We start from the raw sequence: 26,765 nt of genomic DNA, 5'->3' as shown, positions 1-26,765 counted from the left end.
TTCCTCATGATCTGTCAGATTTCATTTTGATTGGTCCAGATACGGGATTCAGAGTGAAAACTAAGTGAAGGTGGGGTGATGGGTTCATTTCATATTGTCGAAATCCCTTCTAAATTGCTTGTGTGGATAATACTTTGTATGTTGCTTACCTTTTTAAATTAAGTGATGGCTGGCACATTGGTTCACACCTGTAATCCCAGCACTTTTGGGGGCCGAATTAGGTGGACCACTTGAGACCAGGAGTTCAAGACCAGCCTGGCCAACACAGCAAAACTCCCTCTCTACTAAGAATACAAAAATTAACCAGGCATCGTGGCACATACCTGTAATCCCACCCCTAGCCACTTGGAATGCTAAGGCAGGAGAATCACTGGAACCCAGGGGGCGGAGGTTGCAGTGAGCCGAGATTACGGCACTGCACTCCTGCCTGGGTAACAGTGAGACTCTGTCTCAAAAAAAATAGAAATAAAAATAAAATAAGTTATCGTGTTGACAAGACCTTTAAAATTACTTCTAACTGGTAAAACCTTTGGAAGAGTTGTTATTATTACTTTAAAAAAATTTACCAGTTTCTAAGCCCCTGAGCAAGACCGGATAAATACAATTAGAAGAAATGTGTGGGCTGGTTCAGCCTCTGCTTGGGAAACATACCTGCGTAGAGACTGAGGGGAAAGAATTATTGGGTGGAATTTCATTTCTGTAGTGCAGTGGGTTAGTGAAGCTCTGTGGAGGGGTTTTTAAAGTCTGTTGATTGTATGTGACTCGCCACATACACACATGTAATAAAGAGGTTTCATTAGATGCTGTATTGGGCCATTCTTGCATTGCAATAAAGAAATATCTAAGAATGGGTAATTTATAAAGAGAAGAGCTTGAATTGGTTCGTGGATCTGCAGGCTGTACAGGAAGCATGGCACCGGCATGCTTCTGGTGAGGGCCTCAGGAAGCTTATAGTCATAGCACAAGGTGAGGTGTGAAGAGGCACATCACATGACCAAAGCAGGAGTAGGGGTGTGGGGTGCCACACACTTTTAAACAACCATATCTTAAGGGAGCTCATTTACTATCTCAAGGAGAGCACCAAGGGGATGGCACTAAACCATTCGTGAGAAATCCACCCCCGTGAGCCAACTACCACGCCCCACCTGCAACACTGGGGATTAGTTTAACATGAAATTTAGAGGCCGGGCCCAGTGGCTCACACCTGTAATCCCAGCACTTTGGGAGGCTGAGGTGGGCATATCACTTGAGGTCAGGAGTTTGAGACCAGCCTGGCGACATGATGAAACCCCATCTCTACTAAAAATATAGAAAACATTAGCTGAGCGTGTTGGCGGGCACCTGTACTCCCAGGTACTCAGGGAGGCTGAGGCAGGAGAATCTCTTGAACCCGGGAGGTGGAGGTTGCAGTGAGCCAAGATCATGCCACTGCACTCCAACCTGGGTGACAGAGGGAGACTCTGTCTCAAAAAAAAAAGATAGAAATAAAAAATATATATATCTCTGTCAACAAAATTTAGAGGGGACACAGGTCTAAACGTGTCAGACGCTAAGCTGTAACGGATTGAAGTTTTCATACCGATCACAAGATCAAATTCTGATATGTTTCACAAAGTACAAGCTTTGAGGCCCTCTGGTTTATGGAGAACGGGGGAGTTGCTGAAACAATTAATGATGAACTTATTTATGACCATAGTTAGCGTTTTAGTTGTAACAAGTTATAATAAATGTACACTATGCTTTCTATGTAATCTATTTAGGTGAAATAGAGTATATCAAATCAAGGACCCTGTAGGGGAAAAGAAGAAAAGAGAACAGCAAGTTAAAATGGATTTGGGCAGGAAAGCAGAGGCCCGTGAAGAAACCACTTTCCGTTTATGACTAATTCTCTCATGACCCCCAGGCTCGTCAGTTTTTTCTGGGTTGCTAAAGGCAGAATGGGTCTGGTAACTACTTAGTAGTTTTCATGTTGAAAGACCGTATTTATCTGCTTTTAGGCCTCTAACTGAAATGGATGGCACATAGATTACACAGGGTCAAAAGTCATGTGAAACTAACCCCTGAAGCCTTTGCAGAATATTTCTTTGTTTCTGCTTTTGTTCTGTTTTTGGAAAGTGTGTGTGAGAAGTAGTTTCTGTTTGCTTTTGAATATGGCATCATTAATTTTCTGTATACCTACCAAAATTATTATTAGCTTGTGTGGCTGGTTCAGTTTTACTCAGTTGATTATTAATGTTTTTTCTAGACAAACAGCAGTTGATGAACAGGGAAAGGATCTACTGAAAGATCCACCTGTATGTAGAAAGAAAGATTTCCTCAAGGGTTTCAAATTTGATAAGTTAGCCAATATAAAGTATGAGATGGGAAGTTCAGATTTTTCACTTAAATTACTTGGCATAATTGTGTAGTATACAACAGACTTTTTTCTGTGGTACTTAATTTTCTTAAACATAGACATCTTGGAGTAAAACACCTGAAAGATTCCAGAGACCCAGAATAATCTATATTTTTTATCTTGTGTAGGTTGGACACAGTAAACTTTACTGGTTTTTCTCACTAAATATTACTAGCATTTTTTTTTCCAGTAACTTTTTCTGAACATTTCATATGTAAGCTACTTTGTAATTTTTGGCACAGAACAAGGAAAAACTTCTTTAAAAATCTTTGTATTCCAAGCAGTTTTTTTTGTTTGTTTGTTTTTGAGACAGAGTCTGCCCAAACTGGAGTGCAGTGGCACTATCTTGGCTCACTGCAACTTCCACCTCCTGGGTTCAAGCAATTCTCCCTCCTTAGCCTCCCAAGTAGCGGGGATTACAGGAACCCGCCACCATGCCCAGCTAATTTTTGTTTTTTGTTTTTGTTTTCGTAGAAACAGGGTTTCACCATGTTGGCCAGGCCTAGTCTCGAACTCCTGGCCTCAAGTGATTCGCCCTCCTCGGCCTCCCAAAGTGCTGGGATTACAGGTGTGAGTCACCATGCCCGGCCCCAAGTGGTTTGATGCACAATTGAAAATTCTAATCTTACAACTGTGGATAATGATGCTGTGTCTCCTGTATGACTCATGATGGCATGGTTCAATGACCCGTTGTACACCATGATGGTACCTTTTTGCTTAAAGACTCAGCTGGTCTTAGTTTGGTCTTCAGCTGTCAAATGTGTGCCTCCTGATGTAGAGTTATATTTTACCTCTCCTCCCTCCCCTCTCCCCTGCCTCCCTCTCTCTCTCTCACCAATCCCTAGGTAGTATCGCCTGCCTCTGGTGGGACCCTATTCAGCGGTTACTCTTCTCAGGAGCATCTGACAACAGCATCATCATGTGGGACATCGGAGGAAGAAAAGGCCGGACGCTCTTACTTCAGGGCCATCAGTGCGTGACCACTTGTGGGGGTGGGGAAAGAATCCGAGTTAGTGGGGAGCTAGTGAAAGGCATTAGTAGTCTGATAACACTTTCTGCAAACCCCGCCTTCTAAGATGGCAATTATCATTGACAGCGCTCAGTTCACTTTTAACTGCTTTCTGTCAGCCCTAAGTGTCTGATGTTTAGTAGCAAAACAACAGTAACAAGAAACGAATCCAGGGCTTTCTTCCTTCTTAGTCCAAAGAGCACTTGCCACTTTCTCTCTTAAGGAGTCACCTCGTTGAAATATCTGATTAAGGCAGGCATAGAACAGAGATGCAGGTGAGGACTTTGACCATGGAAGGTTGCATGTAACATGATACTAAGCTGTTCTTGAGCTGGGAGCCTAACTCGTTTTTTGTTTTTGGTTTTTTTTATTCTAAAAGATATTGAATTGAGAAATAATGTCTAGTTTGACAGTGGAATTCACCTGAGTGACACCATTGTATATTTAGGATCTTGCCCTCTATCCCTGACAGAAAAATACCTCTTCACCCCGCTTTCCTTTCTTTCCTCTTTGGCTAGGCTGCAGCTGTTACTGTAATCACAGTCAAGCTGAAAATTAGCCGAGGAGACATATTGTACACTATAACAGGCCAAGAGCTTGTTTCCTTGGGCATCCTAAAGGGTAGTATGACAGGCACGCGGGAGGGACAGAGGTCTTCACCCCATCTGTGTGTGTGTCTGTGCATACTAGCGATCTTTGTGGTGTTGGACTCCTTGTTCATATGAATTGTGTTCAGTAAGGGAGTTATAACTCCTTTGTTCTTTTTGTTTCTGAAGAAATAGATAAATCTTATGCATCTGAAAGGGAAATCATGGTGATTGGTCCCGAAAACCATAGCCTTCATCAGATCTCTGGCCTACAATTCTTAATGGCTGATTTGAAAGTAGTCGTATATTTTACAGAAAGTATCATTCTGTATTATGAATTATAAAATGCCAAGTTAAGTTTACACTAGAATTCATTTTACCATGCTGGATAGTCAATGGTAAAATACCACTTGCTGGTTTTAATGAGAACTATTTGAGCCTAAATGAGATAGTTCCCGTGTGTTTCCACATGGAGACAAGTGACTATTGTGTGTGCTGTTTGCAGTGACAAGGTACAGTCGCTGTGCTACCTTCAGCTCACCAGGCAGCTCGTCTCCTGTTCCTCGGATGGCGGAATTGCAGTGTGGAACATGGATGTTAGCAGAGAAGAGGTAAGAGACAAGGGCAAGTCCAGGCCGAACGGGAGAGACCCCCCGCCAAGAACCTGGCTTCTTGGCTTTTCACCCAGCGAGCTGTAAATGCCGGTCCAGGTGCAGACAGTCCCAACTTCCCCTTCTGCTAATGGGTTATTTCTGACAAGGTCCTTTGTGTCATTGTGCACTGCTTCCTTCCTCTACTCATTTTGAGAGTTTCTACCAGTGACATGCAGTATATACAGTCAGCATTTAGGCTAGTTCTCAGCCTTGAGCAATACACTGAGAGAACACTTTGAGACAGATTTCTGGCATGTCCAGGGATCTGGACTGCACAGAGGTCCTCTGAAGCACCATGGTGGTCCTGTAGCATTCCTGTAGGAAACCCTGCACTATGCATCAGTGACTGCTGTCAAGGACATAGCTAAACACTTGACATGTTTCTAGGAAAATATATTTCCATTGCTCTGCTCTTACTTCCCATTGAGTTCTAGTTCACTGAGGCCATGTCGACATAGTAATCTTTTCAGGTGATCTAATTTCTAACTTGGTTGGGCCACTAACTAGTTGTGAGACCTTACTTGGTTAAGTGCCTTAATTTCTCTAAGTATCTGTTCCCTCCTAGATAAAGTGGAATTGTGGAATGAAATGACTTCTCAGTTGTCTGCCAGTTCTTTAGACAGACAGTCTAATTGTCTAAACAATCTCTCTCTCTCTTTTTTTTTTTTTTGAGACAGGGTCTTGCTTTGTCACCCAGGCTGAAGTGCAGTGGCATGATCTTGGCTCTCTGCAGCCTCAACCTCCCAGGCTTAAGCGATCCTCCCGCTTCAGCTTCCTGAGTAGCTGGGGCTACAGGCATACGCTACCATGCATAACTTGTTTTTCATTTTTTTTTTCTTTTTTTTTTTTTTTTATTGGTAGAGACAGGGTCTTGCTGTGTCATCTAGGCTGGTCTCAAACTCCTGGGCTCAGCGACCTTCCTGCCTCAGTCTCCCAAATTGCTGGGATTATAGGCATGAGCCACTGTGTACATCCTCTTTTTAAAATATTTTAATACTGCAGTGAATATTCTTGACCTTGTCATTGTGTGATTGATCAATTATTTATTTCAGACAAATTTCTGGAAATAGACCTTCTGGGTCCAAGCATATATACATTCTTAAGGCTTTTTATAGATGTTGTCAAATGATTTCCAATCAAGGTTTCCGTTCTCATCTCTGCCTGCAGTGGTATTATCTTTCTTTTCTAAGTGACGTCTATAACTTATGATGATGTTAGCAGAAAAAGTTGATTCCAGAGAAGATTTTAGACCATAAGGGACGTTAATGACTTGCAGTTTAACTTTGAAAATATTTGTAGGGCACCTACAGGGTGTCCTTACAGTCGGGAAACGTAAGTGAATGTATATAATAAAGGGTTTATTGATATTGCATTGCAGTACCTTCTGTGTTGCACAACATTACATGATCTGCTCAGGATCCTGTGCTTTATGGCAACATGTTGTTCAGTGTGCTGTGCACCATTGTAACAGACATTTTGCGTTGATGCAGAATTCCCACCAATCCCTGCACATGTGTCTGCTTTGTGTTGTCTCTGATTCTTTGTGAGTCTGATTCTCACGGATTAAACCTTCATTTTTAGCATATTCCAGTAGAAGTAATCAAGGGGGCTTTCGTCTGTTTTTTTAAATGGTGACATTACTCATTTACAGACTTTACGGCTATCGTACACAAAGATACTTGCCACAAGAAATCTGTAATCTAGTGGAAGAAATAGACTACCCTATAAATAATAAAATGCGATCCATAATCCAGAGACGTACTGATTGTGAGACTTTTCTTGTAACTTTGTAAGACAAGTCAAATAGAGGAAATTTGGTTGCAAATTTCTGGTTTATATCTCTTTTTGAATTTTCTAAAAAATACTTGGTAAGGCTTAGAATATTTTATTATGAAATACAGATACATTGACTCAATAGTATTGGATGTGGCTGGCACAGTGGCTCATGCCTGTAATCCCAGCGCTTTGGGAGGCTGAGGCGGGTGGATCACCTGAGGGTCAGGAGTTCGAGACCAGCCTGGTCAACATGGGGAAACCCAGTCTCTACTAAAAAATATAAAAATTAGCCAGGCCTGGTGGTGGGTGCCTATAATCCCAGCTACTTGGGAGGCTGAGGCAGGAGAATCACTTGAACCCAGGAGGCGGAGGTTGCAGTGAGTCGTAGATCACACCACTGCGCTCCAGCCTGGGTGATGAGCAAAACTCTATCTAAAATGTGTGTGTGTGTGTGTGTATAAAATAGGATGTATAATACTATATTTTCAAAGATTTATTTGGACTGTGTTTTATGTTTATCAGCTACTAGTTCTATGCACCAAGAACAGCTAGTATACTGTTCTGTTTCCTGGCTCTTGGCCTATTGTTTTTCAGTCTTATTCTGAGAGAGCAGAAAACTCAGAGAGAGAGAGGCTGTATTCCCTGGATGATGAGGGGAGGAGACCGTTGGTGCCCAGCACTGCTGGTGGCTTTCCCGGGGGTTTCACAATTTAGGTTTTTAACCTGCTGTTTTTATCATTGGTAAATTCTTTTAGGAAAAGTATTTAGAAAGTAGAAGTGGGATTCCTGCCTTCAAAGTACATCATTGTGGGGTGTATTTCTATATCTAGGGAAAGAAAAAATAGTCCCATCAATCAAGGCGTTTCCTGTGTGCACAATTCACTGCATCTGTAGAAGAGACAGGAAGGCAAGTTGTGTCAAAAAGATGCATTATTTTTAGTAGATTTTTTGTTTGTTTTTTAATAACTGAGAAAATGTATTGCAAGGATAAACAGGCTGTAATCTATAAGGTTCTGACCTAGCCTTAGGGTTTTTTGGGCTTTTTTTTTTTTTTGAGGCAGGGTCTGGCTCTGTCACCCAGGCTGGAGTGCAGTGGCAAGACCTCAGTTCACTGCAACCTTTGCATCCTATTTCAAGTGATTCTCCCACCTCAGCCTCCCAGGTATCTGGGACAACAGGCTCACGCCACCATACCGGTACCTGGCTAATATTTTGTATTTTTAGTAGAGAGGGAGTTTCACCATGTTGACCAGGCTGGTTACGAGCCCCTGGCCTCAAGTGATCCGCCTGCCTCAGCCTCCAAAAGTGCTGGGATTACGAGCGTGAGCCACGGTGCCCAGCCTTTAGGGTTTTATAGGACTTTCTTAGACTAGGGCATAGAGGATTGGTCCCAGATCCTCTAGCTCTGCAATGCTTGCCTGGAATTTCTCTCCAAGTCCCCTGTCAATACTAACTGGAGCATTTACTACCCACTGTGGCTTCAGCCACTATGCTGTCGAGTTGGAAGCAGATTTGCCTCCCTGCCAGGTCATAATAAGGGATCATTTTTTGGAAGTAGGCACAAAATATATATGAGCAAGAAACAATAATTAGAGAGAATGAGTCTTCTTGAAAAGATAACTTTATTTTAAAATTAGTAGATTACAGAATGTATAGCATTTTATATGCTAGTGCAATGTGACGAGTACACAATTAGTGGTAGTAGAACAATGGAATTTATTCTTGCCATATCTTTGTTCAGATTTGGCAGGTGGAAAAAGATGTGGAAAAGAGAGTGACGCAATTATAATACCTAATTAGTACTCTCTCTTGCTCTTCTCAGCACAAAACGAAAGCTCCTCCTTAGATAATAAGTATATATTAGGATGTCTCATGTTAGCTTATGGTGTAACGCTATATTCTGAGTGTTAAATGAAATAAAGTTAGGGTATCTCATATTAAGATATGTTCTAAAAAGCTATTTGTTTCTGATTTTGATTTTAGTTTGTTTTCTTAAATTATGTTAAGCATATATTTTCGTCACTGCAACCTCTGCCTCCTGCAATTCTCGTGCCTCAGCCACCCAAGTAGCTGGGACTCAAGCAATTGAGAAAGGCTCAAGCAATTCTCGTGCCTCAGCCACCCAAGTAGCTGGGACTACAGACATGTGCCACCATGCCTGGCTAATTTCTGCATTTTTAGTAGACACGAGGTTTCATCATGTTGGCCAGGCTGGTCTCAAACTCCTGGCCTCAAGTGATCCACCTGCCTCAGCCTCCCAAAGTGCTGGGATTGCAGATGTGAGCAACTGTGCCCAGTCAAAGTTATGTTCTTTCTTAAACCCTTAAACAGAATCATGCTCCCTGAGGCAAGAGCTCAGATCTGTAGGTTGCCATAACCCAGGACCATGTTTGGAGACCCCCACATGTAGAAGTGGATAGGCCTCGTATGCAGAGACTATGTGGAGCATAGGGATACACCCAGAGATGCAGGCTGGACTCCTGGATCTCCCCAGGATCTGTGTCTGCTCATTGACAGTTGCTGTAATCTCTGAGCCAGTTTCATTGCCTGTAAAATAGGAATAGTGTTGCTCTGTATCTCCTAGGACATATGAACATTAAGTAAAATAAAAAAACATGAAACACTTGGCACATTGCCTGGACTTAGATGTCACTTACTGTATGCCAGGTAGTATTCTGAACACTTAATATTAACTCACTTAATCCTCACAACCTTATGAGGTATATACTACTGTTATCCCATTTTACAGATGTATTAGTCTGTTCTCATGCTGCTAATAAAGATATACCTTAGACTGGGTAATTTATAAAGGAAAGAGGTTTAATGGACCACAATTCCACATGGCTGGGGAGGCCTCACATTCATGGTGGAAGATGAAGGAGGAGCAAAGTCATGTCTTACATGGTAGGCAGGAGGGCATGTGCAGGGGAACTCCCCTTTATAAAACCATCAGATATTGTGAGACTTACTCACTACCAGGAGAATAGCATGGAAAAAACCCACCCCCATGATTCAATTATATCCTACTGGGTCCCTCCCATGACACGTGGGGATTATTACAATTCTAAGTGAGATTTGGGTGGGGACACAGAGCCAGACCGTAACAGTGGATGGAGAAACCTAGGCACAGACAAGTTGAGTCACGTGCCTGAGAACAGTGCTGACAAGTGGCAGATTGACAAGCCAGGATTTGAAGGCAAGAGATCTGACCCCTAGACTTGGTGATTATAGCTATGACTATTAGAAATGAATTGAGAGGCCAGTCACGGTGATTCATGCCTGTGATCCCAGCATTTTGGGAGACTGAGACAGGTGAATCCCCTGAGGTCAGGAGTTCTAGACCAGCCTGGCCAACATGGTGAAATCCCAACTCTACTAAAAATACAAAAAAATAGCCAGGCATGGTGACAGGCATCTGTAATCCCAGCTACTTGGGAGGCTGAGGCAGGAGAAACACTTGAACCCGGGAGGCAGAGGTTGCAGTGAGCCAAGGTCATGCCATTGCACTCCAGCCTGGGTGACAGAGCAAGACTCCATCTCAAATAAATACGTAAATAAGTAAATAAATAAATAAAATTGAGAATTTAAGCCAGGCATGGTGGCTCATGCCTGTAATCCCAGCACTTTGGGAGGCCGAGGCAGGCAGATGAGTTGAGGTCAGGAGTTTGAGACCAGCCTGACTAACATGGTGAAACCCCCATCTCTACTAAAAATACAAAAAATAGCTGGGTGTGGTGGTGGGCACCTGTAATCCCAGCTACTTGGGAGACTGAGGCAGAAGAATCGCTTGAACCTGGGGGGCGGTGGTTGCGGTGAACCAAGATCACACCAATGCACTCCAGCCTGGGCAACAAAATGAGACTCTGTCTCAAAAAAAAAAAAAAAAATTGATAATTTAAAAATGACTTATCTGTATATCTTTTTAAAATCCTTGCTTGAAATTGAATCACTTGAAAACATTAAAATGTTAGGAAATCCATTGATGTACTGCTTAACAGACATTGCTGGAGATAGAGGCCTTTTGTGTTAAAGGAGTGCTCTGGGTGATTGAAACATAATTCAAATGCTAGCCCCTTATGAAGACAATCACTTTGATGAAAATGTACAGCTGGGCACAGTGGCTCATGCCTGTAATCCCAGCACTTTGGGAAGCTGAGGCAGGCAGATGACTTGAGCCCAGGAGTTCAAGACCAGCCTGAGCAGCTTGGAGAAACCCTGTTTGTACAAAAAATCTGCTGGGCGTGGTGGTGCATATCTCTAGTCCCAACTACTAGGGCAGCTGAGAGGAGGGAGGATCGCATGAGCCAGAGGTTGAGGCTGCAGTGAGCCATGATTGTGCCCCCGCAGTCCAGCTTGGGTGACAAAGCGAGACCCTGTCTCAAAAAAAAAGGAAGTGTAAATTGGATGTAATTCACTAATTTCTTGATGCAGGCTCACCATTCTGACCACAAATGTTGCATGCATGTTTCATGATAATACAATTTTGTATCTGTGTAGAAAACTATTTCATGTAGGACTGAGAACGTTTTTCCTGAAACTGTTCTTGCCTTCAATTCTACCCACCTTACTCCCTTTAATCTATTATGTCCTAGGAAACAAATTTTAAAAATTTGTGGATCAAACCAGGCCAATAATGTCATAAATGAGAGGCTAAGGGGGGAGAAGATGCAGACATTTCTTTCAGTGATTTTTCTTTTTTTTAACCAAATTTTAGCTCAAGAAAAATAGAAAATTTATTCCTCCCTGTGTTTTGGTTGAGAGCAGATTTCTGAATTCCAGACCAGTAAAGTTTGTTTTAAGATTTTTGTGTTAAGTAATACCTAATAGACACTGTGTGGTCAAGGGAAATAGAAAATCCAGCCATTAACTGGAGACAAAAGAAAGAAGTAAATTTCTAAAGCACTGAGCAATAATGGGCAAGTTTGCAAATCAGTTCCTTTTTACACTTAACAGTTTTGTGCACTAAATTAAACATCGAATTCCCTGCTGCTAAGTATGGGAAGTATAAACTGGAATGAACTTTCATCTATTGTTCTGTTTCCATTAAAGCCTTCATTGTATCATCCTTAAAGCACATTAGCCCTTACTGGAGTTGTTTGGAGATGGCTTAGTGAATACATTTGTGTGCTATTTTTTGGTCCATGTGACTGTGGTTTTGCAAGAGTTACACTTGGGCATGTCCCAGACATAAGATTAGGAAGTTATACTTACTTTCCTTCCTCCGGCAATTAAATATCCTGTGCCCCTGGCAGCACGGCCTGCTGCGTCTCTCTTAGGGCCAGTGTCCCCAGGTAGTATCCCCACACAGCCGCAGCCTCCATCACCACCTGCCTTCTATTGATCACAGAAACAAAGAAGTAATTCTATATCAAGAAAATAATTTTTCTCACATAGATACACATCTCTTTATTCTTCTTTCATCCCTTCTCATCTCCAGCATTCCCCAGTCACTTAAGGAAACCTTTCTTCTATCTCAGCCTGTTTCAGTCTACTTGTGAGTGCCTTCTGCACACGCCTCCCGCCAAAAAAAAGACCTTTCTAATGTCTGTTATATGTAGAAATATTTCTAGTGACAGATCCAAAATGAGAAATAGGAAGGCCAAAAGTTTTGATGCAATAGGAGACAAAATGAAGAACTAGGGGCACCCATCATTCAAACCACTAAATATATTAATATATATTTTAGAAAAAATATTTTCTATCTATTTTTGTTGCACCTATATAATGTTAAGTGATTGGGGTTAAACATTATATAATTTTTTTTTTTGTTTTTGGGGTTTTTTTTTGAGACGAAGTTTTGCTCTTGTCGCCTAGGCTGGAGTGCAGTGGTGCAATCTCTGCTCACTGCAACCTCCACCTCCCGGTTTCAAGCCATTTTCCCGCCTCAGCCTCCTGAGTAGTTGAGATTATAGGCGTGTGCCACCATGCCTGGCTAGTTTTGTATTTTTAGTAGAGATGGAGTTTCACCATGTTGGCCAAGCTGGTCTTGAACTCCTGACCTCAGGTAATCTGCCTGCCTTGGCCTCCCAAAGTGCTGGGATTACAGATGTTAGCCACTGCGCCTGGCCTAAACAGGCTTTTAACAAGTTTGTCTTAGAATTGGGTATAGTTTGTAATTTTTTGTTTAGAGAAATACTTTTAAGTTTTTGTTTTGTTTTGTTTTGTTTTTTGAGACTGAGTCTTACTCTTGTTGCCCAGACTAGGGTGCAATGGTACAACCTTGGCTCACTACAACCTACGCCTCCTGGGTTCAAGTGATTCTTCCGCCTCAGCCTCCCAAGTAGCTGGGATTACAGGTGTGCACCACCACGTCTGGCTAATTTTTGTATTTTTAGTAGAGACGGGGTTTCACCATGTTGGCCAGGCTTGAACTCCCGACCTCAGCTGATCCGCCTGCCTCGGCCTCCCAAAGTGCTGAGATTACAGGCGTGAGCCTCCACACTTGGCCTATTTTCTAGGTTTTTTAACAAATTAATTTTGAGACTGCTTCCTCTGTTTCAACAAAAATGCATTAAGAACCTACTGTGTGATAGGCTGTGGATAGATCAAGATGAATAATACCAAAAAGTAACTCACTGGTTAGAGGGGAGAAGAAACGTACACCGAGATTTACAAAACCAGAGCTTGCTGCCCAGTGAAGGCTGCAGGACTCCTGTGTGGCCCCAGGAGGGAGGGACCTGCTGCTGTGGCTGGGAAGGGAAGGGTGGCAAATCTGCCGGCATAGTCTCTACCCAGAGCGACTAGGTGATGGGATTTTGTCGGATCTCTTCTATTAGTCACCTGTGACCCTGCAAGCCTTTCCAAGTGGTAGGACACCAGATTCTGCTGCATGCATTGGGTTTTTACTCAACTGGATTTAGAGTTCAAACATCTCCAGCATAAAAAAGAAATACATAAAGACAACCCTTAAGGGTTCACAATAAAAACTGATTTACTCCCTCCTATCTATAGATTACAAATTGAACAACCCTGTAACCATGGCTAAAATTGTCATGATTACTTAACACACAATTAAGGCTGGGCGCAATGGCTCATGACTGTAATCCCAGTGCTTTGTGGGGCTGAGACAGAAGGATTACTTGAAGCCAGGAGTTCAAAATGAGCCTGGGAAACATAGTGAGACCCTGTCTCTACAAAAAAATAAAAATAAAAAATTAGCTGGCATGGTGACACACACCTGTGGTCCTAGCTATTCGGGAGGCTGAGGCAGGAGGATCATTTGAGCCTGAGAGGTCAAGGTTGCAGTGAGCCATGTTCATGACACTGCACTCTAGCCTGGGTGACAGAGTGAGACCCTGTCTCAAAAAAGACCCTCCCGCACACACGCAATTAAACATAATATTGAATATGACAACTAGCTAGAATATTTTGTGGAATTAAAAAGAAATACTAACTGGCTGGGCATGGCTGCTCACGGTTATAATCCCAGCACTTTGGGAGGTCAGGAGTTTGAGACCAGCCTGGCCAACATGGCAAAACCCCAAGTCTACTAAAAATACAGAAATTAGCCTGGCATGATAGTGCATGCCTGTAGTCCCAGCCACTTGGGAGGGTGAGGCAGTAGAGTCACTTGAACCCAGGAGGCGGAGGTTGCAGTGAGCTGAGATCACATATTGCACTCCAGCCTGGGCGACAAAAAGAAAAAAACAAAAAAAGAAGAAGAAAGGAAAGACTAACCCCGGCAAGGTCTAGAACTGTTGTATTAGTTTTGAAACGCGGAAGTAAACGTAGACACACTGATGTTGGCTTTGACTTTCTGCTCCCCCAGGCTCCTCAGTGGTTGGAAAGTGATTCTTGTCAGAAATGTGAGCAGCCCTTTTTCTGGAACATAAAGCAGATGTGGGACACCAAAACGCTGGGGCTGAGACAAGTGAGTAGCCACTGTTGAGTCATCACTGGCTTGATTGTGTATTTCACTATTTGCATACTTAATCGGGGGCTTTTTTGAATCACACTTTGTTTTTGCAAATGCTATTAATTCCTACATTTTCTGTGTCTTTATCATTGTGTGACTAATAATGAGGAAGACCTTTCCCGGGGCCAGTGAGACTGTTACCTCACTGTTCTGTTGTTCGTCCTGTATTGGAAAGGCAGGAGTGCGTAGAAAATCCTGAGAGCCTATTTTTAAATAGATAAAAGATCTTTCAGTTTACTACTATTACTTATTAAAGTCAGTGTTTTGTGCTAGCCAAGAACAAAGTTGGAATAAATTAGGTCATACAGTTATATATACCTTATGTTGTCACAAACAGATAAAAAGTAATAATTTAGTCCTCACTTGAATGCCTGACCCTATGAGTTTTAGATTATTTTAAATTGTTCCCTTATAAGCATACCTGGAACATTTTTATTAAGCATGTTTTGAGTACTGTTTTTTAAATTTTTTAAATTAAAGATGTATGTTCCAAATAGCCTGTAGATTTCAAAGGTGCTATTAACTTCAGGGATTCTTGTAATACTAAAGTTCTACAACAACAAACAAACAAACAAAACAAAAAACAAACCCATTTCCACCACAGCCTTGAAGATAACCACTCAGGGTAAATATGAATTTGTGCAGGTAAGTAAAAAAGATGCTGATTTTATTCCTTTTATTATTGGTTTCACCTCTGTGAGAGATTAGCCTAAAGTTTGTATGTGTTAATAAACTTTTTTGGCCCTGCTTGGTGGCTCATGCTTGTAATCCCAGCACTTTGGGAGGCCGAGGTGGGTGGATCACCCGAGGTCAGGAGTTTGAGACCAGCCTGGCCAACATGGCGAAACCTTGTCTGTACTAAAAACACAAAAATTAGCTGGGTGTGGTGGCGGACGCCTGTAATCCCAGCTACTCGGGGGGCTGAGGCAGGAGAATCACTCGAACCTGGGAGGCGGAGGTTGTGGTGAGCCAAGATCACGCCACTGTACTCCAGCCTAAGTGACAGAGTGAGACTCTATCTCAAAAAAATAAATTCATAAATAAACTCTGAAAAGTTTTACAGAGCTACTCCACAATAAGGTCTCATATGAGACTGGCAGGCAAGAAGGGGATTATTTTAGTGCTCAGACCATTATAAAGCTCTGAAATAGCACCTGAGTTCTGTCGTTAGCCGAGTTCTCACAATGCAAGGCTGATGGTAATTAGTGAAGTATAATTAACAGGAGAAGTATTCCCTACTTCTAAAGGAAGCACAGAGAAATGGATTTTACTCCCATTTATTAGCAGTTAAGAGAGAAGAGGTGCTGGTCACTAAACTGTTGGTGGTAAAAGAATATGTCAAAATCAGTCATAATAATTGGACTATTTTGTAATGTTCTTGAGGCTTATTTCCAGAATCACAGTTTGAGAGATTTTAAAATATAGCAAAACATATGATTATGGGCATTAGTTTCTTAATGAGAGCGTAGCGCATTTAAAACTTATTTTAGGCCCGGTGTGAGGCTTACGCCTGTAATCCCAGCACTTTGGGAGGCCAGTGTGGAAGGGTGGCTTAAGCCCAGGAGTTTGAGACAGCCTGAGCAACATGGTGAGACCCTGTCTCTGCAAAAATAAATAAATAAAACTTATTTAAAATAATGCCTTTTTTATGATAGAGGAATAAATTTTTCTTTCCCCAAATCTACAATGATTAGGCTCCTAAATGAACTAAATTTGGTGTTAATAGTATTGTTTGTTAACATGTAGACAGATAATATGAATGAATGAAAAGCAACATTTGACCAGTACAGCAAGGTTTTTTGGAAATCCTTGACTAGTGTCAAAATTGTCTATTTTGTGAGCTTTAATTGATACATTGAATTGGGGTGATTACAATTCAAGGCATATCCTCCCCACTCCTGTTCCCTTACTCTAGAGGGAAACCATGTGCTTTAAAGCAAAAGCTAGGCCGGGCGCTATGGCTCACGCCTGTAATCCCAACACTTTGGGAGGCTGAGGTGGATGGATCATGAGGTCAGGAGCTTGAGACCAGCCCGACCAAAAATTAGCCGGGCGTGGTGGCAGGTACCTGTAATCCCAACTGCCTGGGAGGCTGAGGCAGGAGAATCGCTTGAACCCGGGCGCCAAAGGTTGCAGTGAGCCAAGATCATGCCACTGCACTCCAACCTAGGCAACAGAGGGAGACTCCATCTCAAAACAAAACAAAAAACAAAAAAGCAAAAGCTAACACCCTGTTTTCCTCCTCCCGGTCACCCGTGAAGCATCACTGCAGGAAATGCGGGCAGGCTGTCTGCGGGAAGTGCAGCAGCAAGCGCTCAACTTACCCAGTCATGGGCTTCGAGTTCCAAGTCCGGGTTTGTGATTCTTGTTACGACTCCATCAAAGACGAAGAGTGAGTGTTTGCATATTTTTGTCTCATTGCCTCTTATTACATCTGTCTAATGGTTCTCTGAAATGTGAAGAGCTTCAGAAGTGATACGGATATGCTTAGCCATGTGTTTGTTTCTCCTGAATTTCCTAAGCCATTTTATTTGTTGTTTGTTTGTTTTTTGAGACAGAATCTTGCTCTGTCACCCATGCTGGAGTGCAGTGGCATGATCATGGCCCACTGCAGTCCGCCTCCTGGGTTCAATCGATTCTCCTGCCTCAGCCACCCAAGTAGCTGAGATTACAGGCACCCCCCACCACCTGGCTAATTTTTGTATTTTTAGTAGAGATGGGGTTTCACCATGTTGGTGAGGCTGGTCTCGAACTCCTGACCTCAAGTGATCTGCCCACCTTGGCCTCCCAAAGTGCTGGGATTACAGGCATGAGCCACTGCGCCTGGCCCGTAAGCCATTTTTGAAGAAAGGACCTGCCCTAGCTTTATGACTTAAGACCACCACTGTGTATCTGAAGCTGCCCCTCTGACTGGGCAGCTTTCTCCTGCACATGGTGAGGAATGCTGAATTACATGGTCCAGTAACTGAGTGCACCCTCTGAGCCTCCATACCCCGCTGACTGCCGTGCAGGGATAAGTCCATGCACCTGTGGATGGCAGCGGTTGAGCTGGTTCTCTATAGAAGTATCTAGTCCCTAGACGTTTGTTCACACATGCATGTAAATTTACTGGGAAAACTCTAGAGACCAATGTTCTTTCTTTCACAAAAATCTGGCCTAGGAGTCTATTTTTAAATTGCTCTTTGTGTGTAAGACACATCTGTTTGTTTACTCCACTCTGCACTGATTTTTAGGCAAATCTATTAGGACAGAACAACCATTTTCTTTCCTTCCCTTTGAATCATCTTTTAAAGCAGCAGAGGCAAGTGTTGGCAGAGGTCCACATTGGAAAGCTAGTGCATCACGACTGGTGTTGGTAAATGAACTAGTGATGGGATTGGGGCAGCTGGGCTTTGGGGCAGAGTTGAAGCCGGGGCTGTAAGAGGCACTGCTCCTGTGCATGGCAGAGGTTTCAGGGAAAACTGCAGCTCTCTGATGAATGTTTTGCCCATGCTCTATGATTTTATCCAATGCAGTTCTTCTTTTATATTGAAGATTCTTGTTTTTATATCTAGGAATGTATCAGCCTTTCCAGTTTAAAAAAAAAAAAAACACACACAAAAAGTTATTTTGGGAGTTTTATAAAACAGTCTTGTGATTTATCATTCATAAGGTTAGTTTTCAAAATCATAGCCACAATTTTAGGAGCAAATTTTAACACTATAATAAGCATTTGCTTTTTTATTTTGGAGACTGAGTCTTGCTTAACTGGGCTGGAGTGCAGTGGCATAATCTTGGCTCACTGCAGCCTCCACCTCCAGGTTCAAGCGATTCTCCTTGCCTCAGCCTCCTGAATAGCTGGGATCACAAGTGTGTGCCACCACACGGAGCCAATTTTTATATTTTTAGTAGAGAAAGGGGTTTCACCATGTTGACCAGGCTGGTCTTGAACCCCTGACCTCAAGTGATCCACCCGCCTCGGCCTCCCAAAGCGCTGGGGGTACAGGCGTGAGCCACTGCACCTGGCCATATTTGCTTATTTTATGTTGCTAAAAAGGCTTACCCCATTAGCTCTAGGTACAGTCAAGTCCATTTTCAGTGATCTCTTTTCTCTTGTTAGTCGGACTTCTCTAGCGACCTTTCATGAAGGAAAACATAACATTTCCCACATGTCCATGGACGTTTCCAGGGGACTGATGGTGACCTGTGGGACCGACCGCATTGTAAAGGTAAGCTGGCTAATTGTCTGTCAGCATCTCAGTTGAGATTGCCCGTTATCATGCTGTGAATGTCCAGGAGACAGTCGCTCTTTCTGATTGGCAAGCTTTATAAGCAACTGATTGCCAGTTTAAACCCTTGAGTAATAAATTGCTTGCCTGCGAGTTTCCATGCACTCAGTGGTGGTCAATCCCAGTGGCACCTCCCTCTGCAGTGTCTGTCTGGCAGAGTGAGTCTGGCACCCTGTATATCCCCATGGGTGGAGCTCACCTCAGGGTTCTCCCTTGCTGGCCTGGGCCCTCACCCCTGACCCATCTCAAGACATTCCTACCCTTGCCAATGTTCCTTTTCATCCTGGGCAGAATGCGTCCTCGTTATAAGGAATAACCACACATTTTAAAAATTAAATCCCTGGGTCACTAACATATAAATTGAAATGAAGTGTCTTATACTTAATACCACTCTTTTTTTTTTGAGATGGGTCTTGCTCTGTTGTCCAGGCTGGAGTGCAGAGGCACAATCACCTCTCACTGCGGCCTTCACCTTCCAGGGTCACGCAGTCCTCCCACCTCAGCCTCCCAAAGTAGCCACAACTACAGGTGCCTGCCACAGGCCTAGCTAATGTTGGGGGGATTTTTTGTGGAGATTGGGTCCTACTATGTTGCCCAGGCTGGTCTCAAACTCCTTGGCTCGAGCGATCCTCCCACCTCAGACTCCCAAAGTACTGGGATTACAGGCATGATCCACCATGCCTGGCCTAAGCACCATTCTTCAGTGGTGAAACTGTGAGATATTTTATATTCCTGATGGGCTTTTCTAAAAAAAAATTTGAATTTATACTAAAACATTATTATGATGTAATTTTTATGTGTAAAGACACTACCTATATGCTTTATTCACATTTTAGTGGACTACATTGTTTTATCTTTCTAAAAATCTTTTTGTTTGAGACATGGTCTCGCTCCGTCACCCAGGCTGTAGTGTAGGGGTGTGATCTCGGTTCAATGCAACCTCTGCCTTCTGGGCTCAGGTGATCCTCTCACCTCAGCCTCCTGAGTGGCAGGGACCACAGGTATGTGCCACCACACCAGGCTAATTTCTATATTTTTTTTTTTGCTAGAGGGGTTTTGTCATGTTGGCCAGGCTGGTCTCGAACTCCTGGGCTCAAGCGCTACACCCGCCTCGGTCTCCCAAAATGCTGGGATTACAGGCAGGAGCCACCGTGCCCAGCCACCTGGCCTCTTTCTGTAAATCTTTTTTTTTTAATACTTTAAATTCTAGGGTACATGTGCACAATGTGCAGGTGTGTTACATATGTATACATGTGCCATGTTGGTGTGCTGCACCCATCAACTCGTCAGCACCCATCAACTCGTTATTTACATCAGTTATAACTCCCAGTGCCATCCCTCCCCCCTCCCCCATCCCCATAATAGGCCGTGGTGTGTGATGTTCCCCTTCCCATGTCCAAGTGATCTCATTGTTCAATTCCCACCTATGAGTGAGAACATGCGGTGTTTGGTTTTCTGTTCTTGCGAAAGTTTGCTGAGAATGATGGTTTCCAGCTGCACCCATGTCCCTACAAAGGACACGAACTCATCCTTTTTTATGGCTGCATAGTATTCCATGGTGTATATGTGCCACATTTTCTTAATCCAGTCTGTCACTGATGGACAGTTGGGTTGATTCCAAGTCTTTGCTATTGTGAATAGTGCTGCAATAAACATACGTGTGCATGTGTCTTTATAGCAGCATGATTTATAATCCTTTGGGTATATACCCAGTAATGCGATGGCTGGGTCATATGGTATTTCTAGTTCTAGATCCTTGAGGAATCGCCATACTGTTTTCCACAATGGTTGAACTAGTTTACAGTCCCACCAACAGTGTAAAAGTGTTCCTATTTCTCCACATCCTCTCCTTTTTCTATAAATCTTAAGGAGGTGTTATGAAAGAAGAGAATGAGAAAATTCGTTATTTTGACACCTTTTCGGGTTTAACAGTCGTTTGTTTCTCTATGTTGACTCTTGCCATTAGACCTGGTTATCACTGCTGCCTTTTCCGTGTTCCTTCCTTGTAGATCTGGGACATGACGCCTGTAGTGGGCTGCAGTCTGGCAACTGGGTTTTCTCCACACTGATCTGAGAGCTGGGCGACATCCACAGCTAAGAACAGCAGCTCCACCAAATGAAGTCCTTCCCGCGCAGCTCCACAGTGCTGTCTCGTGAATGGACAGTAGCCACTTACAAACAAATCAACATTTTTAGAAAGGAAATGTAAAAGTGTGTTTTGGGGCATTTGCGGAACTTACCTGTGGGGACTAATATGTGAAAGGTCTCTCTGTAGTGGTTCCCTGAAGACTGGAATTACTTCAGTGAAACTTCCCCATGAACAGTGAGCTAATGTGTAGTGAAAAAATGAGCTAGCAAATGAGTTTTAGCAGGGACAAAAAGTGAAAAAAGTGAACACTTAGAACTTTCTCAAAGCAGTCACAAGTACAGACACTTCACTTAGCCTAGGGGGCCTTCCAGGGTTCTTGTGGCTGTTGTCAGAGCAGGAGCTGGGGGAAGGAAGACTTGTTCTCTCTTTCTTGAGGGGTGGCATTAGGAACTTACGAAACCAGAGACCTTTCCCTATGAGCTGGCAGTATGTGAAATCGTCTACACTTAGTTATTGATAAACTTCTTAAAGAGATCTGTTATTTTCAGGTAGTGCCATAATCTGCGCTTAGCATTGGCTTTCTTCAATAGTTTCTCTTCCCAGCCAGTATGCCACAGGTGAACTTTTGAGGTTGTCCTTAAGTAAGTTGTGAAATTTCTCTAATATCCAAGGCAGTCCGCATGCTTCCCTTTCCCCCAAATTCTGAGGACAAAACTTTTTTATGGTGCTGTTAACATGGGAGTCACACAGACGCCTGACTTTTTCTCATTGCCGTTAGTAATAAGTGATGGAAAACCCAGCCACCATTGTGATGCGAAATGATCTGTCTGTTGCCTGGAACAGCCCAGTCCTCTTAACTGAAACAGCATTCTACTTGTTGTTCCAAGATGAGCCTCTGCAATATTCTGGCAATTTAATATACCCCCACAAAAGCACTCTACAGCTTTTACACTATTTTGACTTTGAGTTATAACTAGTATTATTCATGTTTTCATAAAAAGAAGTTAGTGACCCAGAGCTGTCACAATAATTCCCAACTCGCAAATTGCTTTCCTAACAACTAGCAAAAGCTGTTGTTCATAAAGGCATTTCTAAAGGTTTTGGGCGCTGTGTACCAGGATGAGGAAGAGAAGAAATGAGGAGCCTGTGTTTTAATATTCCAGTATTTGTGTGTGTGATTTTTTTGGACAACAGTACATCGTATATCTATTTCTCTAGGGATATGGAAGTACGTGGAGAAGGGCCTACCTTTTTAAAGGACAAATATAAAAATAGATAGCAACAGTATCTTTGCTAATCTTACTAATGGATATTGATTTAAAAAAAAAAAAAAAAAACACCTCAGTACTGCATCACTGTGTTGGGATCATACCAAGACAATAGGGTCATTCCATATGATAAAACTAAAGGACTACATCTGTTTTCTAATGACATCTTAGAGGGACTGAGAAGTTTAAGGTGGCAATTAAACTAAGATGTCTTAATGGCTGTGTGACACTGGTAAGGAAAGGAAAGGGGCTCGGGCGCATCAGGTACTGGAATGACATGCATTCAACGTTGACTTATCTTCAGAAATAAGACTGAAGAGTTTTGTTGTTCCTTAGAGTTTACGTGTTACATCACCTAAAGAGATTTCTTTTAAAAACTTTCTAGACTCTTTGCAAAATGTGTATTACTAACATAGTTTGGAAGAAAAACTGAGTAGTGGTAAGTTTTGTTCAAACACAGTGTTGAATGTTAAGCTTCCTGTATTAATTTTAGTTCAGTTAATGGTTCAGCCCATACAAAGGTGCTATCCTAGGGATTTTATGAAGTCCTGAAAGGAAAATAGAATATGATCAATTCCTTGCCCTGTGGAAGAGTGCAGAACTGTGGTTTTGTTTTCCTTTGACTTCTGTAAAATGTGACCGGTTGACATCTGTGGTAGTTTGAACAGAATATCTCACAGCTGCTGAGTTTACTCCATAGCTTTCAAACCTTTTTTATTTTAAGAAATTCTTGAAAAACCCTATGTTCCATGGGAACATAAAGTTATTATAGTGCCTCCGAAGGGGTTAATATAAATCAAGGAGGAAATTTATATTTAAGGACGAATTGGAATGACGTATCTTAGAAAAGGAAAGGCAGATGTTTCTGTACAGCTTGTCCTCCACCAGGCCTATCATCATTTTTCTTTTTAGAGACAAACATGACAGGCTTGTCTTGTCTCTCTCACATGCTAGGTAGCAAATGGGGTGATATTTTTATAGAAGTGGGCAAAAATTATTTTCTCAATTTTACTGAGTAGGCACAGAAGGAAAGTACAGATAGTCTGATCGTTATTGCCTTATTTTGACAGCATTTCTCTTAAATGGGTCATTTAAATTAGTTCTTCAAGTAACAGTTTACTGGTTCCATTCCTGAATATGCAGGCTAATTTGTACAGATAGGGATTAAGGAATACAGACTATTAGAGAAGATCCTTATATTTAGATCTAGTACATATGTGATAAGGAAATGCCGATTCTTCATTATAAACAAGGTTTAAAACTACTCTTTCTTAGTCCAAATGATAGCAATACCCCTATAGCATTAGGTAGAAACAAATTATTCATTACATTGTAAATCTCTTTACCATGTCCTAGCTCTGTCCTGCTATCTAAAGGATATAAAGAAATAATATTGCTCTAGAATGTATCACTTTGTTCTCCCATGAAAGAATTCAGTTTGTTAGTACCTATATTTTTAAACTGGTGAAACTGACCCAGATATGTAATAAATACCATAGTAGCTCAGACCCGAGGAGATATTTTTCTAAAATCAGTTTTCATTAAAGTACTTTCTACTTCCGTTACTGGATATGGTATCTCCTAAAATGTAAAAAAACAAGCAAACAAAAAACAAACAAACAAACAAAAAAACCTGTTACTCTAATGATAAACCATCTGCTCCTCATAAGTGTGAGGCTTAACAAATAAGTAATACATGCTATATTTATTCAAGTGTCTATTGCTTAATTGTTAATTGTGAGCAGATTTATTGAATGCCTATTCTATTTTCTGCAGTTTACAATACAATAACTCTTGGAGTAAGCTGAAGTTTAATTGTGCAACACATTTGTATTAGAGTACAATTTAAAGTGTTTTTCTCTATAGCCTTTTTTGACGGGGGAAGCAAAGGGTAATGTTAATTAGTACACTTTGTTCTTGTACTAGCTATGTTTCTATAAAATATGGTGCCCTGTGTATCCCAGAGATGCTAGAAAACTTTGTTCTTTGCTCCTGTTTGTGGGTTCTTTTTTTGTTTTTGTTTTTGTTTTTCAGAAAATGCACACAATAAAACATTCCTCGCTTGTTCCTATGTTTGCCTAATACCACTTTTGTTGTAGTCGGCCTGGACGTAGGGCAATAACAGTAGCAACCATTTATTCAGCACCCTCTGTGCTGGGTGCTTTCACTCCATTATCTTACTCAATCCTGGCAACACTTGGGCAAGGCATTATTCCTCCCATTTTGCTGATGAGAAAACCAAGAGAGTTTGTGTTGTTAAGTCAGTCTGTCTGACTTGAAAGCACACGCCTTCTTCCTGCCTCTGGCCTGAACGTGCTAGCATATCATTTGTGTTTTCTGTAAGGGAGGTGGGTATGACTGTCTCTGCCGCCTGAGGTAGCAGTCAGCATAGTGCAGGATATTTAGGCTGTCTGACTACACAGAGCCATCTGCTGATACCAAGATCAAGCTCTACTTCTCCTCAGCAGCTCAGTTTTGTGAGTGAACACGTGTGGTTCAGACCCAGAAGAACTGATACCTCAACTAAACCAATAAGAGATTGATTTAGAAACCAGAAAGGCAGTGAATAGTATGTTTTTCAAAATTGATATGGCTTTCTTTTCTCTCATCACCGAAATATTATCTTACTATAATAAAAAGAAAAGGAGGCCGGGCACAGTGGCTCATGCTTGTAATCCCAGCAGTTTGGGAGGCCAAGGCGGGTGGATCACGAAGTCAGGAGTGCAAGACCAGCCTGGCCAAGACGGTGAAACCCCATCTCTACTAAAAATACAAAAAATTAGCCAGGCATGGTAGCAGGCACCTGTAATCCCAGCTACTCAGGAGGCTGAGGCAGGAGAATCACTTGAACCCGGGAGGCAGAGGTTGTAGTGAACTGAGATCGTGCCACTGCACTCTAGCCTGGGCAATAAGAGGGAGACTCCATCTCAATAAATTAATAATAATAATAATGATAAGAAGAAGAAGAAGAAGAAGGAGAAGGAGAAGAAGAAGAAAAGGAAAAGAAAAAGAACCAAAAAGTATAAAACAAGTTGTTTTTAAAATCATCTCATCCTACCACCTGGAGAAAACACCATTAAGCTTATCCTGTATATCTTTCCAATTTTTTTAAAATGTCTCCATAGATATGTAACACATACTTAGAGATACATTGTTTTAATGGGACCATACTTGTTTTCCACTTGATACATTATGGATAGTTTGCCCATATCAAAAAGTAGAGCTCCATGTTAGTATTTTTTATGACTGCGGCCGTTGCAGTAGACATTCGCTCTTGCCATCATCTGGACACATGTTGGGATCCCACGTCTCCAGCTGAGGTCAAGAAAGGCCCTTGTAACTTGCTTTGGTAAATGAAACGTGGGCAGAACCTCCTTACTGCAGGTGAGAGGCTCTGGTACCATGACACTTTATTCTATGCCCCTCATGAAGCATGTGTTGGTGAAGTGTGACGCTAAGCCATTCTACAGATCACAACTGCTCTAGGACTGCAGTGGACTTTGCATGATGGAGAAATAAGTCATTCTTCTAGTCCATTGAGGCAGGGGTGTGTGGTGTGTGTGTCACGGATGGGAGAGTGGCTGGGGATTTGTGTGTGTCAACTACAGCATAATATTAGCGTGTATAGCAGTATTCCACTGTCCTACTATGTGACTAAACTGTCATGTATTTTACTAATCTCATAACATTAGATTATATATGTTTAGATTATCATTTTAATTACAACACTAAATATTTAAAAAAATTTTTAATTTAAAAATATACAAGCTCAGCATGCTTATATGTTTATCTTGCCCACTTTTCCAATTATTTTCTGAGGATAAAGTCTTAGAAAGTGGGAATTGCTAGGTCAGAATATGCATGTTAATGCATGTTATTAAATTTTTTTATTGTTATTGATATTATCCTCACACTGTTGCCAAGATTTGAATTTGTGTTTTTGGATAGGCAATAAAAAGATAGGCAATAAAAATCTCTTAGTGTCTTAATTTATGGAATGGCAGTTAGTTTACAGTGAAAATAATATCACTTTCCCAAGTGGAAAACTGGAAATTCTGAGGCCAAAGTCCAGCCTCCTTTTCTAGTAACCCTGTATTGCAAAGCAATTATTTACTTCTTATATTCTCCAAAGAGCAGTGATTCTTAATTGGTGTTTTATAATACCATATTTTCTTTATTTTGAAATTTTTTTTAAAAAAATTATACTTTAAGTTCTGGGATGCATGTGCAGAACATGCAGGCCTGTTACATAGGTATACTAATGGTGGTTTGCTGCACGCATCAACCCATCATCTACATGAGGTATTTCTCCTAATGCTATCCCTTCCCTAGCCCCCCACTCCCCGACAGGCCCCAGTGTGTGATGTTCCCCTCCCTGTGTCCATGCGTTCTCATTGTTCAACTCCCACTTATGAGTAAGAACATGTGGTGTTTAGTTTTCTGTTCCTGTGTTAGTTTGCTGAGAATGATGGTTTCCAGCTTCATCCATGTCCCTGCAAAGGACATGAACTCATCCTTTTTTATGGTTGCATAGTATTCCATTGTGTATATGTCCCACATTTTCTTTATTCAGTCTACCATTGATGAGCATTTGGGCTGGTTCCAAGTCTTTGCTATTGTGCACAGTGCTGCGATAAACATATGTGTGCATGTGGCTTAATTCTTTCTAGAAAGTACATTTTATTTTTTAATTTTTGAGATGAAGTCTGGCGCTGTCACCCAGGCTGGAGAGCAGTGGCATGATCTCGGCTCACTTCAACTTCCGCCTCCTGGATTTAAGCGATTCTCTTGCCTCAGCCTCCTGA

At 41.9% G+C, this 26,765-nt stretch overlaps 1 protein-coding gene across 1 annotated transcript in view; it reads left to right on the top strand.

Moving 5' to 3' along the window:
* Nucleotides 1-24,027, top strand: part of WDFY1 (WD repeat and FYVE domain containing 1) — a 70,853-nt gene extending 46,826 nt beyond the window's left edge. Inside the window, exons 7-12 of the mRNA XM_023222296.3 lie at nt 3,241-3,367; nt 4,497-4,602; nt 14,189-14,290; nt 16,597-16,727; nt 18,435-18,543; nt 20,613-24,027. Of these exons, the coding sequence (XP_023078064.1) occupies nt 3,241-3,367; nt 4,497-4,602; nt 14,189-14,290; nt 16,597-16,727; nt 18,435-18,543; nt 20,613-20,672 (635 nt within the window). The 3' untranslated portion in view covers nt 20,673-24,027. The remainder of the gene's footprint in view (nt 1-3,240; nt 3,368-4,496; nt 4,603-14,188; nt 14,291-16,596; nt 16,728-18,434; nt 18,544-20,612) is intronic.
* The last annotated feature ends 2,738 nt before the right edge of the window (nt 24,028-26,765 follow it).

The sequence above is a fragment of the Piliocolobus tephrosceles genome, chromosome 11, assembly GCF_002776525.5.
Source record: "Piliocolobus tephrosceles isolate RC106 chromosome 11, ASM277652v3, whole genome shotgun sequence".
Classification (NCBI taxonomy): Eukaryota; Metazoa; Chordata; class Mammalia; order Primates; family Cercopithecidae; genus Piliocolobus; species Piliocolobus tephrosceles.
Note: the sequence above shows the minus strand (reverse complement) of the source record. Positions and strands in the feature narration are given on the sequence as shown.